Raw genomic sequence first — 17787 nt, 5'->3', positions numbered from 1 at the left:
CATCCAACCCTCACCTGCGTTCCCAGGTGCTTTATTCAGGATGGGGTGGCCCTAGGACTGCTAGTGGGCAGAGCCCATGTGACTGCCCCACCACCTGCTCCAGCAGAAAAATAAACTGAGGACCGCTGCACTCGTGCAAAAGATCAAATGGAGCTACAATAAACTCCTCGTCTGGGATTAGGCGATGGTCCCCATGGCCCGAGGACTGGAGACAGGGGTCAGGGAAGTGTGACTGTCACTTCTTAAATTGCCCACCAGCAATGGGTTGCAGTGGGTATTTCTCTTTTTTTGTGAGACAGAACCTTTCTCTGTTGCCCATGCTGGAGTGCAGTGGCGTGATCTTGGCTCACCATAACCTCCGCCTCCCTGGCTCAAACTATTCTCGTGCCTCAGCCTTCCGAGTAGCTGGGATTACAGGCATGTGCCACCACGCCTGGCTAATTTTTGTATTTTTAGTAGAGATGGGGTTTTGCCATATTGGCGAGGCTGGTCTCGAACTCCTGGCTTCAAGTCATCTGCCCACCTCAGCCTCCCAAAATGCTGGGATTATAAGCGTGAGCCACCGCACCCAGCCCGCAGTGGGCATTTCTGATTGACGATGATTGTGACCGTGGTCTGTCATTGAATTGACACTGGCTGGGGCCAGGGAGCAAGAGATCTTGGTCTCAGAGGTTTTGTCTGAGCCTGTGGTTTCTAGCTCTGGGCCACGCAGGGCCTGAACTCTTGCTGCCTTTGCAGACCACCAGCATGCACCCCAAAAACGGGGACTGGGAGGCTCCCCTCAGCTACTAGGGCAGAAGCGCTGTGTACAGCTCTCCCTGCAGCCCCCCGCACAGGCGGAAAGTCCACCTGCTCCGTCCTAGCCCTTTCTGACTAGTGCTAGTTATCACCCATCTCAGAGCTGGCTCAGGGCACAGAGAGCAGGCCCCAGGATTGTGCTCCCAGCCGAACCGCTGCACACAACATTGCTGGGCATGATAGGGTGCAGTTAGGGTGAGGCAGGAGTCAGCCCGGGACACTGGACCATTTCCAGGAATTGCAACACTGAGGCCCAGCTTCCTGGGCCATTGAGGGCCTCCTTCCTGGGCCCTGCTAGTTCTCATGGCCGCTGGGAAGACGAATAGAGAGACCAGCATGGCCCCGGGGCGCTGTGTTGTGATTCTCTTGTTCATCTGCGATTTGGTGCAACCCTGGGTGTTGGAATAAAGGGAGCAAAGGGGTGTCCAGATGGGGAATGGTTCGACCTGCACTGCTGTGGACTCGGTGCCACCAGCCAGGGGCCCTGGCACTGTTCTTCAACGGCAAAGCCATGTCTGGCCTAGCCCTAAATACAGGTATCCTCCGCCAGAGCTTTAGGAGGTGCACCCCAATTGAAGCTTGGTCAGTTTAGGAATAAAATAAGGTTTCATCTAAGCCAACTAGCATTTAAACAGGTGCATGGGGAGATTGTGCAGAACCACTGAGGGAGCAGCTGTCTTTAAGCACCTCTTTTAGAAGCTGGTGAGCTTGTCAGAAAGGGCTGGTACACACCAGGCCCTGGCACTGACCTGGCTCCCTCAGGACCTGAGCAAATGACTCTTGGTTGCCGTAAGCCTCTGACTGCTGTGAGAAAGCCTGGCCACTGCAAGGTGCCTTCTCTCCTAGGAGTGTGCTGTTCTGGCCCCCAGGCACTCTCCTTCAGCTGCCAGGGTGCTGAGAGGAGCACCCACGACCCTGCAACATTCACTCAGCATGCCAAGGCTGTGCGGCTATGGTCCCTGCCAGGGGCAGTGGCACGTGGCCAGGGCCCAGTGTGGCTGTGGAAGGGTCACCCCCTGTTGCGGCCGGCCCTTCTGCGCCCAGGCTCAGGGGACGTGACAGTGAGGGGGACCCCCAGCCACTCAGACTGCTGCCTGGTAGCTGGAACGACTGAGAGTGTAGGGCTCTTTAAAACTCTGACTTCTTCTTCCCCCAGGAATCTGGTACAATATCCTCAGAGGCATTGGGAAGCTTGCTGTCATCATCAATGTAAGTGACATCAGGGACCTTGGCGGAATGGAAGTCCTGGCTGAACTGTCAGGTGGCCGGGGCCCCGTGGAGAAGGAGCTGGGCATGGGTCTTTTGCCTCTAGCCACGGTGCAACCCCAGGCTGCCCGGATTCTCTAGTTATAAATGTCCCTTGACCGCATGGGGCAGGGAGGATGCACTCTGGGGAGGCATAACAAATTCTCTTCAACCTTTTTCTGCAAATTTTGTTTTGTTTGTTTTTGTTTTTTTGAATCAGAGTTTCACTCTGTGGTCCAGGCTGGAGTACAGTGGTGTGATCTCAGCTCACTACAACCTCCGCCTCCCGGGTTCAAGCGATTCTCATGCCTCAGTCTCCCAAGTAGCTGGGATTACAGGCGCCCACCACCACACCCGGCTAACTTTTATATTTTTAATAGAGATGGGGTTTTGACATGTTGACCAGGCTGGTCTCAAACTCCTGACCTCAGGTGATCCGCCCTCCTCGGCCTCCCAAAGTGCTGGGATCACATTCATGGGCCACTGCGCCCAGCCTTTCTGCAAGCTTTGAGCAAAATTCTCCACCATGCCCAGCTTGGCCCCTAAGTCCACTGAGAATAAACAAGAGACAGACATAGGAGGGAAGACAGACAGAGGGAGAGAAACACAGAGATTCCTTATTGGCAATCTCTCTGTTCTCTTATTTAAAGAAAAAAGTTTATTTTTCTCCTTAATCTGAAACATATGGCTGTTCTGCAGGGAAGGTTTGAGAGATGCTGAAATGGGGCGAGAAGGGAGCACTCATCAGCCTCACACACGGCTCTGCTAAGGATCAGGGCTCCAGGCCCCCAGCCTCCTCCCTCATCAGCCTCACACACAGCTCTGCTAAGGATCAGGGCTCCAGGCCCCCAGCCTCCTCCCCAGCATGGCAGCCCCTTCCAGCCTCTCCTATCCCCAGGCCTGCACGCTAGGATGGCCCGGCCCTCAGTCTTCCCCATCAGGGTCTGTCTGACTCTACCCATGGCCTGGATCTCCCCGGGTTTAGCTGTGCCCAGCTGTCCCCAGCACATACTTCAAGCCCAAGGCTGCATCCTAGACATGAGAACCCGAGGCAGCCACGGGGAGTCTGCTGTGCCAAGGGCCCATGGCTCTCGTCCCTTCCACCCTCTGGCTGAGCCCAATCCTCCCCGCCAAAAGTTGACACCGTGCACATGGGGGACACGGGGCGGCTCCCCAAAGCTGACTGTCAATGCCCCTGCAGGGCCGTGATGCTAAGTCAGGGTCTCAGCAGGCCCTGGGACTCAGTCCCCACAGAGGGCAGGGGGTGACACTCAGCACTGGAGAAGGGCCCCTCAGAGCCCTCTGACAGTGCCCTTTCCCGGTGGGCAACCCTTTCTGCCAGGCACACGCTCCCACCAGATTACAGGAAGGCTGCAGGCAGAGTGTGCACACCGGGCACGCGCTGCCACCAGATTACAGGAAGGCTGCAGGCAGAGTGTGCACACCGGGATGGCTCTTTATCCCACCCAGACAAGGGAGCACAGGGCCCTGAGGCAGGGCCCACACTGTGCTGGAGTGGATGGAGCTGGGAACAGAGGTACATCCTGTCTGCAACAAGTGGGTGCTGTGAGCAGCTGCGGAGCACAGTGGGCATCTCCTGAGGACAACAGCAGCAACAACAATAACAGCAGGCTGGGCATGGTGGTTCACACCTGTAATCCCAGCACTTTGGGAGGCCAAGGTGGGAGGATCACTTGAGGTGAGGAATTCAAGACCAGCCTGGCCAACATAAACATAATGAAACACAGTGAGACCGTGTGTCTCTCTCTTAAAAAAAAAAAAAAGATAGTAGCAGGTAACATTCACGAGGCACCTAGAATGTTCTAGAAACTTCTAGGCTCTTTCCACACACTAGCCCACTAGTCTGCACACAGCCCTTGGAGGCGAGGACTGTCATGGCCCCATCTTACAGGTAAGATACCAGAGGCACAGAGAGGTTAGGTGATTTGCCCAAGGCCACACAGCCATGTGAGAGGCAGCCGTTGGGCCTTGGTTTCCTCTCTTGTAAGGGCACCAGCCAGAGCCAGTGCTATAATAGAACAAGCCGGGTGAGGACTTGAGAGTTTGCAAAGCACTTTTCCTTCCTGCCTCATTTCCTTCTCCAACAAGCCCAGAGGCACAGTGCATACATGGTGTGGGTGTTGTTAGCCCTGTTTTGACAAGAAGAAAATGGAGGCACAGAGAGGTTGGGTGATTTGCCCAAGGCCACACAGCCAGCGAGAGGCGGCCAGCGTCTGCCTGGTGCCTTCTCTCCCAGGAGTATGCTGTTCTGGCCCCTGGGCACTCTCCTTCAGCTGCCAGGGTGCTGAGAGGAGCACCCGCAACCCTGCAACATTGACTCAGCATGCCAAGGCTGTGCGGCTATGATCCCCGCCAGGGGCAGTGGCACATGGCCAGGGCCCAGTGTGGCTGTGGAAGGGTCACCCCCTGTTGCGGCCGGCCCTTCTGCGCCCAGGCTGGGGGTCCCCCTCACTGCCACATCCCCTGCACAGGCCTTCGTGATCTCCTTCACGTCTGACTTCATCCCGCGCCTGGTGTACCTCTACATGTACAGTAAGAACGGGACCATGCATGGCTTCGTCAACCACACCCTCTCCTCCTTCAACGTCAGTGACTTCCAGAACGGCACAGCCCCCAATGACCCCCTGGACTTGGGTTATGAGGTGCAGATCTGCAGGTACTGCTCTCTGCTCCCCTCTTTGAAAAGCCACATTTATTGGGTTTCTGGGAGAGCCCGGGTTTGGATGGGGCTCAAATCAGGGGCAAGTCATGAAAAACGCAAACTTGCTTAAAAAGAAGAAGAAAAAAAAAAAGGCTGGTGCAATGGCTCACACCCGTAATCCCAGCACTTCGGGAGGGCCAGGCAGGAGGATCACTTGAGCTCAGGAGTTAAAGAGACCAGCCTGAGCCACATAGTGAGACCTCATCTCTACAAAAAATTTTTTTAAATAGCCGGGCCTTGTGGCATGCACCTGTAGTTCTAGCTACTCGGGAGGCTGAGGTGGGAGGATCAGTTGAGCCTAGGAATTTGAGGCTGCAGAGAGCTATGATCGCACCACTGCACTCCAGCCTGGGCAACAGAGTGAGACCCTATCTATAAACAAATAAATAAATGCCTAAGGGGAGGAAATTAGAGGTGATTTACCAGTTCCCGTAACTAAGAAGCCCAGGATAGCTTCAGGCATGGCTGGATCCAGGAGCTACAGTTTGCCATCAGGCTCCATTCTGGCACTGCCTCCCCACTTTGATTTCCTCTGTGTTGCATTGTTCTCTTGCTGGTGGAAAGGATCCCCAGCAGCTCCGGGCTTAAATCGTCTCTGCTCCGCAGCCCCTGTGGGAAGACCTTCTGTTTCCCAATAGTGAAAATCCAGGGACTGAGTCTTACTGCCCCATCTTCAGTCAGATGTCCATCTTGAACCAACCGCTATTGCCACAAGGAGGAGGGCTCTCCTTGGCTTGGCCTAGGTCATGTGCCAGGGTGTGAGGTCACAGAGAATTGGGGGGTCCTACGGAAAACTGGGGTGCTAGGACTTGAAGAAGAGGAGACAGATGCTAGCAGGCAAAGCCTTGAGTACAGAATAAAGAGGAACGAGCTGGTGCGTGTGGCTTCTGACACTGGGAGGACAGGGCTGCTCGTTCCCATGGGAAAGCAGGTTGTGCAACTTCTGCCTGGCCCAGCAGCTGGCACCAGAGCCATGGCCCAGCCCGATCCTATCTCAGGAGTTGGCAGCTCAGTGCTGAATAGGCCCTCGGAGACTCCCATCCAGCTCCCTCCAGAAATCAAGCTCCGTAGGCAAGGGCCCTATCTGTTGTGCACCCCCCTGAATTCTCCATCCCTGGAGTGGGGTCTGGCACATAGTAGTTGGTCAATAAATGCTTGTGACATGAGTAAGTGAGGGAATGCCCAGACTGAGGCCCAGAGAGGTCAAGTGATTGCCCAGGGGACACACAGCAAGGTGGTAGTTGGAGTGGGCGAGCACCAGGGATGTGGGTCCGGGTCAGGGCTGTGCCTGCAAATCCAGGTGGCCCTTCTCCTGGCCTCCCCGACTGACCTCAGCTTTTAGTGGCCAACAGGGGCACAAACTGCAGCTGAGCCCCTGGAAATCCTGCCCCTCGTGGGGGCATTTTCTGTCCAGCTTTGGGAAGCTTTTCCAATGCAGGGTGGGGACGTTAGCTCCATTCAAGCCACGTTCCAGCTGATGTGTGGCATCCCCCAGATTCAGGGAGCTGTGGAGGGAGGAAGGCCCTAGGCAGAGACCTCACCCTGCCCCCATAGACCCTGGGCATCTCTGGGTCTCTGTGAAAAGAGGAAGGGGCTGGGGAGAACTGGAACATGGGCAGTGATCATGAATGGGGCAAGCCTCCTTCCTGAGGCTCCAATCATATCCACGAAGAGCCAAGGTCAGTGGCAGGACCTTGGGGAGAGGAGTGTGAGTGAGCTTGACTCTCCAAGCAGGAGATCAGTCAGCTACATCTAAAGCTGCTAACGAGAACCAGGGGCAGTTCTTTCGAGATAAGGAGGTGAGGACCAAGCAGCAACGCTGGAGGAGGAAAAGCAGCCCCAGACCCCGGTAGGGCAGGGCGGGCCAGGCCGGCTGCCTGACACTCCTCTGCCTGCACCAATGGAATGCTTAGCTTCGTTCTTTCGCAAATGTTTGATAAACTGCTTAAGTTACTTTGATAAAATGTTCAGGGTATTGTTTTGCTGGGTTTTTTGGTTGTTGTTTGGTTTGCTTTTTTTAGAGACAGGGTCTCACTTTGTGGCCCAGGCTGAAGAGCAGTGGTGTGATCAAAGCTCACTGCAACCTCAACCTCCCCGGCTCAGGTGATCCTCCTACCTCAGCCTCCCGAGTAGCTGGGAATACAGGCGTGCACTGCCATGCCCGGCTAATTTTTGTATTTTTTGCAGAGACAGAGTTTCACTGTGTGGCCCAGACTGATCTCTAACTTCTCAGCCTGAGATTACAGTGCGGAGGTTACAGGCACGAGCCACCACACCTGGCTAACAAAGTGCTCAGGGGGTTTTCTTCGGTAGATTCCCTCAAAGAGGGGATGGACTGGAGAGGTGGTTTTCAAACTGTGTTTCATGGAACCCATTCTGGAGTTCTGTGGAGCATGGGCGTTGGGTTGAGGTTCAGGGGGTTCAAGCTTAGGGAACCCTCTCCGACTTCAACCAAGTAGGCTCTGCACTCCTGGGGCCTATTGGAGTTTCCAGTGAGACCTTTTGGAAACAAAGGCACCACTGCTTTTAAAAGTTTGCAACCTCCTGGACCACACGGTCCCCGCCCTTGATTCTGTGAGCCCACGGCTGGGCCTGGGGATACTTCCTGCCACATGTGTTTTACACGAAGCCCATCAGGTCCTGCCTGGCCCATGGGGGATCCTGACCACCCCCGTCCGCTGTGGAGAGAGACTCCCTTGGTGCGGGGCTGTGGGCTGCTCACCCAAGAGAGGGCTGCCCTCCCGGAGGCAGCCGCACACCAAGCTGAGCCTCTCCCAGGCGTCCCTCGAGCTGCCTGGCTCCAACCAGAGCCTGAGCCCCGCCGAGTCCCACCCTCCACTCCAGCACCGTCTCTTGCAGGTATAAAGACTACCGAGAGCCTCCGTGGTCAGAAAACAAGTACGACATCTCCAAGGACTTCTGGGCCGTCCTGGCAGCCCGGCTGGCGTTTGTCATCGTCTTCCAGGTGCGTTAGGTCTCTTTGTTTCCAGTTTGAGGATGGGAGCATTTAGGGACCATCCTGTGCCCACAGTCTGGAAAGCAGGAGCTGCTAAAGCCAGGGGTTCAGAGACTCCTCCAGAGCCTTGGAGAACTTGCTCTGGGACACCCGAGGAGGGGACCTGACCGACCCCAGGCCCCCTGCACTGACAGGGCCCAAGACAACCTCATGAGGGAGGAAGGCCAATAGAGGGGCCGGATGAGCACCGGCAGAAGGGTTCTGACTCTCTGGTGGGTTTAATCCAGTAGAAGTATCTTTATTGAAAGAGACAGGGGCCAGACATGGTGGCTCACACCTGTAATCCCAGCACTTTGGGAGACCGAGGCGGGTGGATCACCTGAGGTCAGGAGTTCAAGACCAGCCTGGCCAACATGGCAAAACCCCGTCTCTACTAAAAATATCAAAAATTAGCCAGGTGTGGTGGTGCACACCTGTAATCCCAGCTACTCAGGAGGCTGAGGCAGGAGAATCGCTTGAACCCAGGAGGCGGAGGTTGCAGTGAGCTGAGATCGTGCCACTGCACTCCAACTTGAGCAACAACAGTGAAACTCCGTCAAGAGAGAAAGAGAGAGAGAGAAGAAGAAGGAGGAGGAGGAGGAGAAGGGAGGGAGGGAGGGAGGAAGGAAGGAAGGAAGAGAGACATGGAGAAAGGGGACCCCACCTCCGTCCCTCTCGTTCTCACACCATGTCTGTGGTAGCAGGCAGAGTCAGGACAGACAGGAAGGCAGTGGGCTCTCAGATGACCCCAGCCACAGCCAGCAGCCAGGGGACCCAGCCCCAGCTGGCCCAGTCTCTAGGGAGGGGTCTGCGCCAACTCTCTGAGGCCAGAGGGACTCCCAGTGGAGCGGGACCCCAGGCTAGGGTGCCAGCTGTGCACCAACAGCTGGAGTCCCAGAGAGGGGGTATCCTGGGCTGTGGGCATCGCCAAGGTTCTGCTCGCAGGTGTCCCTCTATCATCAATTAAGTCGATGCTAGGAAGGAAGTGGGCAAAGGGCTCTGATTCTGGAATCCCCAAGACTGGGTTCAAGTCCCAGTTCTGTCACAGGGCAGGCCCTTCCACTCCTTTAAGCTCAGTGGCCCCGTCCATCAGCTTTTCACAGCAAGCAGTGCAAAAGGTGTGTGGGGCTGGGTTCCGCAGACCAGAGCCTGAGAGCCCAGCAAGGAGGGGTCTCGGCCAGAGACAGCCCAGCCACAGCTGGGGACCGGGAGCACCAACCAGGAGAAGACGCCAATCCAGGGGGCACCAGCACCGCCTGTGGCGGGAACCTGCTCAGCTCGGGGGTGCTCACATATGCTCGCTGGACAGATGTTCAGCAAACAACAAGATTCTGTTTTTCCATAAAAACTGACTTACGTTGCCTTCTATCCACCAGAAATGTCTCCATGGAGGTGGTAGATGTTCAGGGAGACCCTGGGAGGCTTTGCAAACTGTAAAAGTTTGATCCATTTGTGGCTATTTCCAGTTTCATGCTTTTCCCCAAAGCTCGATGCTTGTTAGATTTGGCAATACGTAACCCATCAGGTCACTTCCTGAGTCTCCTGCTCAAGGAATTCAGAATGACTCAGATGATTTTCCCAATTACTGAGTTCAGATTTGTTCGAGAAAGTCGGCCAACATTTCCCAGAGGCCTGCCGGGTGGTTCTATGCCTCCTTTATACCTTCTGGGAAACTGAGGCCCAGGGAGGTCAACGGGCCAGGAGGTCGTGGAGTGGCGCTCCACCAGGTGGGGGCCAGGCAGAGAGGTCGGGAGCACTTTCCCAGGCGCCATCCTCCCCGCTGCCACGCGCTGCCTCTCCTCCTTCCAGAACCTGGTCATGTTCATGAGCGACTTCGTGGACTGGGTCATCCCGGACATCCCCAAGGACATCAGCCAGCAGATCCACAAGGAGAAGGTGCTCATGGTGGAGCTGTTCATGCGGGAGGAGCAAGACAAGCAGCAGCTGCTGGAAACCTGGATGGAGAAGGAGCGGCAGAAGGACGAGCTGCCATGCAACCACCACAACCCCAAAGCCTGCCCAGACAGCCTCGGCAGCCCAGCCCCCAGCCATGCCTACCACGGGGGCGTCCTGTAGCTATGCCAGCGGGGGCTGGGCGGGCCAGCCGGGCATCCCGACCGATGGGCACCCTCTCCCAGGGCAGGCGGCTTCCCGCTCCCACCAGGGCCCAGTGGGTCCTGGGTTTTCTGCAAACATGGAGGACCACTTTCTGATAGGACATCTTCCTTTCTTCTTTCTGTTTTCTTTCCCTTGTTTTTGCACAAAGCCATTCTGCAGGGAATATTTTTTAATCTGTAGTATTCAAGATGAATCAAAATGATGGCTGGTAATAGGGCAATAAGGTAGCAAAGGCAGGTGCTTTGCAGAAAGAATGCTTGGAAACTTGAGTCTCCCTAGCGGTGAAAAGTGAGCAGAGGCCCCTAGAAACCCTCCTCTGAATCCTCCTAATTCCTTAAGATAGATGCAAAATGGTAAGCCGAGGCATCGCGCAAAAGCTGGTGCGATGCTTCAGGGAAAATGGAAAACCCACACAAGAATAATGATTGATTCCGGTTCCAAAAGGTGTCACCTGCCTTTTTCAGAAGTGTTAGACTTTCTGTCGCCTTTTCCTTCCATCAGCTGAGTGGCTGAGAGAGAAGTGCCTCATCCCTGAGCCACACGGGGGTGTGGGAGCATCTCAGTTATCCCTGGAGAGCTAGAAGGGGACACAGGTGTCCCTGATTAAGCAGGAAACAGCACCCTTGGCGTCCCCGGCAGGCTACCCGCTGTCAGCCACACACCTGCCCCCATCACACCAAGCTGACCTCAGAGTTGTTCATCTTCCTTATGGGACAAAACCGGTTGACCAGAAATGGGCAGAGAGAGATGACCTTGGAAGCATTTCCACAGATGGTGTCAGGGTTTCAAGAGGTCTTAGGGCTTCCAGGGGTCCCCTGGAAGCTTTAGAATATTTATGGGTTTTTTTTTTCAAATATCAATTATATGGTAGATTGAGGATTTTTTTTCTATAGCTCAAAGGTGGAGGGAGTTTATTAGTTAACCAAATATCGTTGAGAGGAATTTAAAATACTGTTACTACCAAAGATTTTTATTAATAAAGGCTTATATTTTGATAACACTTCTCTATATTTTTACTCACAGGAATGTCACTGTTGGACAGTTATTTTAAAAGTGTATAAAACCAAGTCTCATAAATGATATGAGTGATCTAAGTTTGCAGCAATGATACTAAATAACTCTTTGAAATTTCTCAAGCACCGAGAGAAACATCATTTTAGCAAAGGCCAGGAGGAAAAATACAAATACATTTGTCTTGAACACATCATTGATGTGATGTTACATTCCCTTTAATCTGCCAACTGTGATCAAAGTTCATAGGTGTCATAGATTTCCATTATTTGCTAAAATCATGCAATCTGATGCTTCTCTTTTCTCTTGTACAGTAAGTAGTTTGAAGTGGGTTTTGTATATAAATACTGTATTAAAAATTAGGCAATTACCAAAAATCCTTTTATGGAAACCATTTTTTTAAAAAGTGAATGTACACAAATCCACAGAGGACTGTGGCTGGACATTCATCTAAATAAATTTGAATATACGACACTTTTCTCACTCGAATGCTGTCTGCCTGACGTTCGCCTGAGAAACTCACAGGCCGTCCCCAGAGTCCAGTGACCCCGCAAACTCAGCACTGACTGACAGGCATCTCTTTCCTTTGGTGCCGGCCTGCGCATGGCTCTAAATGTTCTTGGGACTTCATCTCTCTGTACGTGTGTGCATTTGTGCATGCACGTGTGTGCCTATTCATTTGCATGTGTTTTGCATGTATCGTGCACACATGTTCGCATTTGCTTGTGTGCATGTGCCTGTGTGTTTACATGTTTGTGTACATCACATGTGTGTATGTATGCATTTGTATTTGCTTGTATTTGCATATGAGTGCAGGTGTGTGTGCATGTGGACACGTGTGCATATATGCATGTGTGTGTATATGTCTATGTGTGCATGCACGTGTTTATGCAGTGCATGTGTGTACTTGTGAATGCTTGTGTTTATGTGTTTGCATGGTTTGTGTATGTATTATCTGTTCTCACACTGCTATAAAGAACTACCTGAGCCCAGGTGTGGTGGCTCATACCTGTAATCCCAGCACTTTGGGAGGACAAGGCGGGTGGATCGCTGGAGGTCAGGAGTTCAAGACCAGCCTGGCCAACATGGCAAAATCCCATCTCTACTAAAAAAAAAAAGTTACACAAAAATTAGTCGGGCATGGTGGTGCACACCTGTCATCTCAGCTACTGGGGAGGCTGAGGCAGGAGAATCACTTGAACCTGGGAGGCAAAGGCGGCAGTGAACCAAGATCGTGCTATAGCACACCAACCTGGGTGACAGAGTTAGACCCCATCTCAAAAAAATATAAATAAATAGAACTACCTGAGACTGGATAATTTACAAAGAAAAGAGGTTTAATTGACTCACACTTTTGCATGCTTAACAGGAGGCATGACTGAGAGGTCTCAGGAAACTTAACGATCATAGCAGAAAGCAAAGGGGAAGCAAGCACATCTTCACAATGGTGGAGCAGGAGAGAGCGAGCAAAGGGGGTACGTGCTACACTTTCAAACCATCAGATGTTGTGAGAACTCACCCACTATCACGAGAACAGCATGGGGGAAATGCGCCCCATGATTCAACCACCTCCCACCAGGTCCCGCCCTCGACCCGTGGGGATTACAATTTGACATGAGATTTGGGTGGGGACACAGAGCCAAACCATGTCAGTGTGCATCACCCCAGGGTTCACACAGATGTTTGCCTTTGCCTGTGTTTGTATATGCATATGTGTTGGTGTGTGTGTGTGCATGTGTGCTGGTGTGTGTGTGTGCATGTGTGCTGTGTGTGTGTGCATGTGTGCTGGTGTGTGTGTGTGCATGTGTGCTGGTGTTTGTGCATGTGTGCTGGTGTGTGTGTGTGCATGTGTGCTGATGTGTGTGTGCGTATGTGCTGGTGTCTGTGTGTGCTTGTGTGTATGCACAGATGTACCACATATTCCTCTGTGTGTGTGTGTGTGTGTGTGTGTGTGTGTGTGTGTGTGTTGGGATGGGGGATTGTGGTCACACTTTCTAGCAGGCTCTTCCAAGAACCCCATATCTCGACCTCTGATCCTACAACCCAACAGACTAGTATTTAGGGTTTCATGGACCCCAAATTTCTCCAAAACCTTTTGGGACTGACCTTGAGTTGTCAATGTTTTCATCTGGGCAAGTGGGGACATTTTTTTAGAACCATCACCTATAATCACTATCACTTCATAAAAGAACGTGTATTTTTAACACCAAAACGTCAGCAAAGCAGTATGGCGCTTCGGGCTGGGGACAGTGTCCTTGTGCGGCCCTCAGCGTGGGCCACCTTCCCTTCACCGCCAGGACAAGGCAGGGCCTCTTCCACCCTGCGGCAGGCCTCGGGCGCCCCCTTGTGCTGGCTCTCCTCAGCACAGCGCCTCGCACATCCCCTAAAGCTTGGGCCCCACATTCTCGATCCTGTGGGGAGGGCTCAGGGAGAACGGCACCCACTTTCTCCATCATGTAGGGAGGGCTCAGGGAGAATGGCACCCAGGATCGGCATCGCAGGAACCCGTTCCCTCTACCCTCCTCTCTCCATGGGTCCTCCCAGAGTCTGGGAGGGCACAGGTGGGGACCTTCAGCCACATCTGATAGATGAGGAAACAGGCTCTTGACCAAGATCTCAGGGCACTTTAATGCCAAGTCTGAAGGCCAGACCTCATAAACATGTATGGAACATTCAAGAAACATTTACTGAACTCCTACTGTAAGCCGAGTGCAGTGGCTCATGCAGGTAATCCCACATGAGGGATTACCGCATTGAGAGGCCCAGACAGGAGGATTGCTTGAGCCCAGGAGTTCGAGACCAGCCTGGGCAACATAGCGAGACCCTGTCTCTACAAGAAATAAAAAAATTAGCTGGGCATGGTGGCGAGCACCTGTGGCCCCAGCTACTCGAGAGAGTGAGGTAGGAGAATCACTTGAGCCCAGGAGGTCGAGGCTGCAGTGAGCTATGATTACATCACTGCACTCCAGCCTGGGCAACGGAGCAAAATCCTGTCTCAAAAAATAAATAAAAATTAGACCAGGTGCAGTGGCTCACACCTATAATTCTAGAACTTTGGGAGGCCGAGGTGGGTGGATCACTTGAGGCCAGGAGTTCAAGACCAGCCTGGCCAACAGAGTGAAACCCAGTCTCTACTAAAATATATATATATATATATATATATATATATATATACACACACACACAAAAAATGAACTCCCGCTGTGTGTGTCGGGCACTAGGACAAGAAGGGTGAAGAACAAGGACACCACCCCTTCCCTCTCACCTGACATTCTCACAAAGGAAGTCCAATGCTGAATCAGAAAATCAACCGTGGAACCAGACAATTTCAGAAAAGGGGGTGCCGATGAAAATCCAGCAGGGAGGCCAGGCACGGTGGCTCACGCTTGTAATCCCAGTACTTTGGGAGGCCGAGGCGGGCGGATCACGAGGTTAGGAGATTGAGACCATGGTGAAACCCCATGTCTACTAAAAATACAAAAAATTAGCCAGGCGTGGTGGCGGGTGCCTGTAGTCCCAGCTACTCAGAGAGGCTGAGGCAGGAGAATGGCGTGAACCTGGGAGGCAGAGCTTGTAGTGAGCTGAGATCGCGCCAAAAAAAGAAAAGCCAGCAGGGAATGTGACTGACTGAGGGTGACTACGCTGCTCAGGGAGGCCCCTTGGGACCTGAGGAACGAGGAGCCAGAAACACACAATAGTAGGTGCAGAGGCCGAGGCAGCAGCTGCTGGACCAGCTCCAGGAGCAGAGGGGCAGAGAGGTGACAGGAGACACAGGAGAGGTGGCTAGAAACAACTCATGCAGGGCTCCGGCTGAGTGGAGATTTTGAACTTGGTAGGTGCCATGGGCAGAGCTGGGCGGTGTCTATGAGGGCAGTGATGGGATCTGACTTATGTTTGAGGTCATGGCCGCTGTACGGTGGAAACTGCAGCCAGTGTCGCTATTATACTGATGGGCACAGGAGGCTCGGAGAGGCTCAGGGCTCCACTGCAGCCATCCACAAGCTGGCAGCACACCACCCCTTGGACCCAGGAGCCTGGCACAAAAAGTCTTCTACTACTGGTCCCTGGAGTAGTGTGGCTGGGGGTAGGGTTGGGGGTGAGCCCGGCGGGCCCTGAGGTCTGAGGGCACTGGCTGCACCACCAGGCCTGGCAATGACACACTGGTGGCCGGCCATGCGGGTTCTGCTGCTCTGAGGGTGGAGGCGGACGATGAATAGCATCGAGCCCAAGACAACCTCTGTTCAGTAGGCTCAGTGCGTGTTAACTTTTGAAGTTAATTTAATATATGAAAACCTGGCATTTACAGTCCACGTTTGCATGTTCTGCTGAGAAATCACACCTTCCGCTGCACAGCCCCACGTTCGCCAGGTCTCATGCTCTCACATCCGACTGCAGCCCGGTGGGGCCTGCCCTTCCCGAGTCTCCTCACCCTCCCAAACATGTCTGCCCACTGACTATGGAGGCAGCTGAGGCTGGGGTCTTCCTAGACAAGCCTCAGACCAAGGTCCCTGTCTGTGGATCTGGAACCAGCAGTGGGATTCAGAGCTTGGCCAAAGTGTGTGCTTGAAGCAGGGCTGTCTCCACCCCAAGGCTGGACTCAGAGCCCTGCCCAAAGCACTCACATCACCAAGTCCCACACACACACTCATCTTCAGGCCCCCAGGAGTCATTTGTGTGCCCCTGACCCCAAGTGATATGTGTCCTCACATGTCAGGCAACATTTACCTGCCCGTGTTTTGTAAGAGCCATAGCAAAGAACATAGATGCTAACACTTACCAGAAAACAGGCCCGAAGGAAGTATTGGCACAGCACTAGACACAGAGGAGGCACCAGAAAGTGCTGAATTAATGAATAAGCAAGTAAGAATTAGATGGATAGGTGGATGGGGGATAGATGGATGGATTGATGGAAGGATGGATGGATGGATAAATTGATGGATGGATGTGTGGGTGGATGGATGGATGGATGGATGGTGGATGGGCGGATGGATAAATGTGTGGATGGACGGATGGATATGTGGATGGATGGATAGTGGATGAATGGATGGATGAGTGGATGGATCGATGGATGGATGGATGGATGGATGGATGGATGGATGGATGGATTGGGTGAATGAATGGATATGTGGATGGATGGATAGTGGATGAATGGATGGATGGATGGATGAGTGGATGGATCGATGGATGGATGAGTGGATGGATCGATGGATGGATGGATGGATGGATGGATGGATGGATGGATGGATGGATGGATTGGGTGAATGAATGGATATGTGGATGGATGGATGTGTGTATGTATGGATGGATGGTGGATGGTTGGATGGATGTGTGGATGGATTGGGTGGATGGATGTGTAAATGGATGGATGGATTGGGTGGACGGATGGATGGATTGAGTGAATGGATAGATGGATGGTGGATGAGTGAGTGAATGTGTGGGTGAATGGATGCATTGATTGAATGGATGTGTGAATGGATGAATGGATCGAGTGGATGGATGTGTGAATGGATGGATGGATGGTGGATGAGTTAGTGGATGTGTGGGTGAATGGATGCATTGACTGGGTGGATGGATGTGTGGATGGATGGTAGATGGGTGGATAGATGGTAGATGGATGGTGGATGGATAGATGAATGGATAGAAGGATGGATGGATGTGTGGATGGATGGATGGATGGATGGATGGATGCTGGATGAGTGGATGGATGGATGGTGGATGGGTGGATGGATGTGTGGATGGATGAATGGGTGAAAGGATGGATGTATGGATGGATGTGTGGATGGATGGATAGATATGTGGATGGATGGGTGGATGGGTGAATGGATGGGTAGATGGGTGAGTAGATGGATGGATGGATAGGTGGATGGATAGATAGATAGACAGACAGACAGACAGACAGACAGACAGATAGATAGATAGATAGGTGGGTGGATGGATGGATAGGTGGATGGATGGATGGATGGATGGGTGGATGGGTGGATGGATGGAAAATAGACTGACAACTGGGTCTTTTTGCCTTTGAGATGAATGGGCCTCAGGATCAAGTTAGCAGGGGTGTTGGTGGAGGAGGTAAGGGGGTAGTGGAAGGTAAACCTGATGCCTTCTGACCTGAAGACATGCTCACAGGAAGCAGTTCACCCCCACTCACTCACACAGCCTTGGCAGAAGAGCAAATGGCAAAGAGACAGCTTACGTGTGGAGACATGAGACCAGCCCAGGCATTTTCATCTGGCTTCCTCAGATGGGATGGTGTCTGCTGCCCCTGCCAGAGCCTGCCCAGAATGCAGCCATGGGGCAAAGGCTCAGCAAACACTCTGATTTCCTCAGCCCTGCCAAGTCATGTATTTATTATTGTCCATTTCCTTTCCCTTCTCCCCCTCTCCCCCACACAATTTTCATTAAAGTAAAACATAGAGAAAATTGCACAAAAGTGTACAGTCAAGCAACTTCCACAAAAAAATACACACTTTTGGGGCTGGGCACAGTGGCTCACGCCTGTAACCCCAGCACTTTGGGAGGCTGAGGTGAGAGGAGTGCAGTGGTGCGACCTTGAGCTCAAGAGTTTGAGACCAACCTGGGCAACATGGCAAGACCCCGTCTCTACAGAAAATAAAATTTTCTTAAAAAAAGCTAAAAATTAGTCAGGTGTGATGGCATGCACTTGTAGTCCCAGCTACTTGGGAGGCTGACGTGGGAGGATGGCTTAAGCCTGAGAGATCCAGGCTGCAGTGAGCCGTGATTATGTCACTGTACCCCAATCTGGGCAACAGAGAAAGAATTTGTCTCCAAAAACAAAAACAAAATCCCACTTCTGTAGCCAGGACTCAGACACTGAATGTCAATGCACGTCCTAAATATCCCCTCAAACTCCCTTCTCCCAGTGGCTGCAGCCACTACC

The 17787-nt window shown here is 52.8% G+C and overlaps 1 protein-coding gene across 5 annotated transcripts in view; it reads left to right on the top strand.

Moving 5' to 3' along the window:
• ANO1 (anoctamin 1) overlaps positions 1–11363 on the top strand; it is a 111702-nt gene extending 100339 nt beyond the window's left edge. For all 5 annotated transcript variants that reach the window (XM_054524184.2, XM_054524182.2, XM_054524186.2 and 2 more), the window contains 4 exons: positions 1955–2007; positions 4536–4720; positions 7625–7730; positions 9570–11363. In XM_054524184.2, the coding sequence (XP_054380159.1) occupies positions 1955–2007; positions 4536–4720; positions 7625–7730; positions 9570–9836 (611 nt within the window). In that variant the 3' untranslated portion in view covers positions 9837–11363. The remainder of the gene's footprint in view (positions 1–1954; positions 2008–4535; positions 4721–7624; positions 7731–9569) is intronic.
• Positions 11364–17787: the final 6424 nt, after the last annotated feature.

Source organism: Pongo abelii, chromosome 9, assembly GCF_028885655.2.
Source record: "Pongo abelii isolate AG06213 chromosome 9, NHGRI_mPonAbe1-v2.0_pri, whole genome shotgun sequence".
Classification (NCBI taxonomy): Eukaryota; Metazoa; Chordata; class Mammalia; order Primates; family Hominidae; genus Pongo; species Pongo abelii.
The sequence above is the reverse complement of the archived record's forward strand: the minus strand, read 5'-3'. Positions and strand labels throughout refer to the sequence as shown.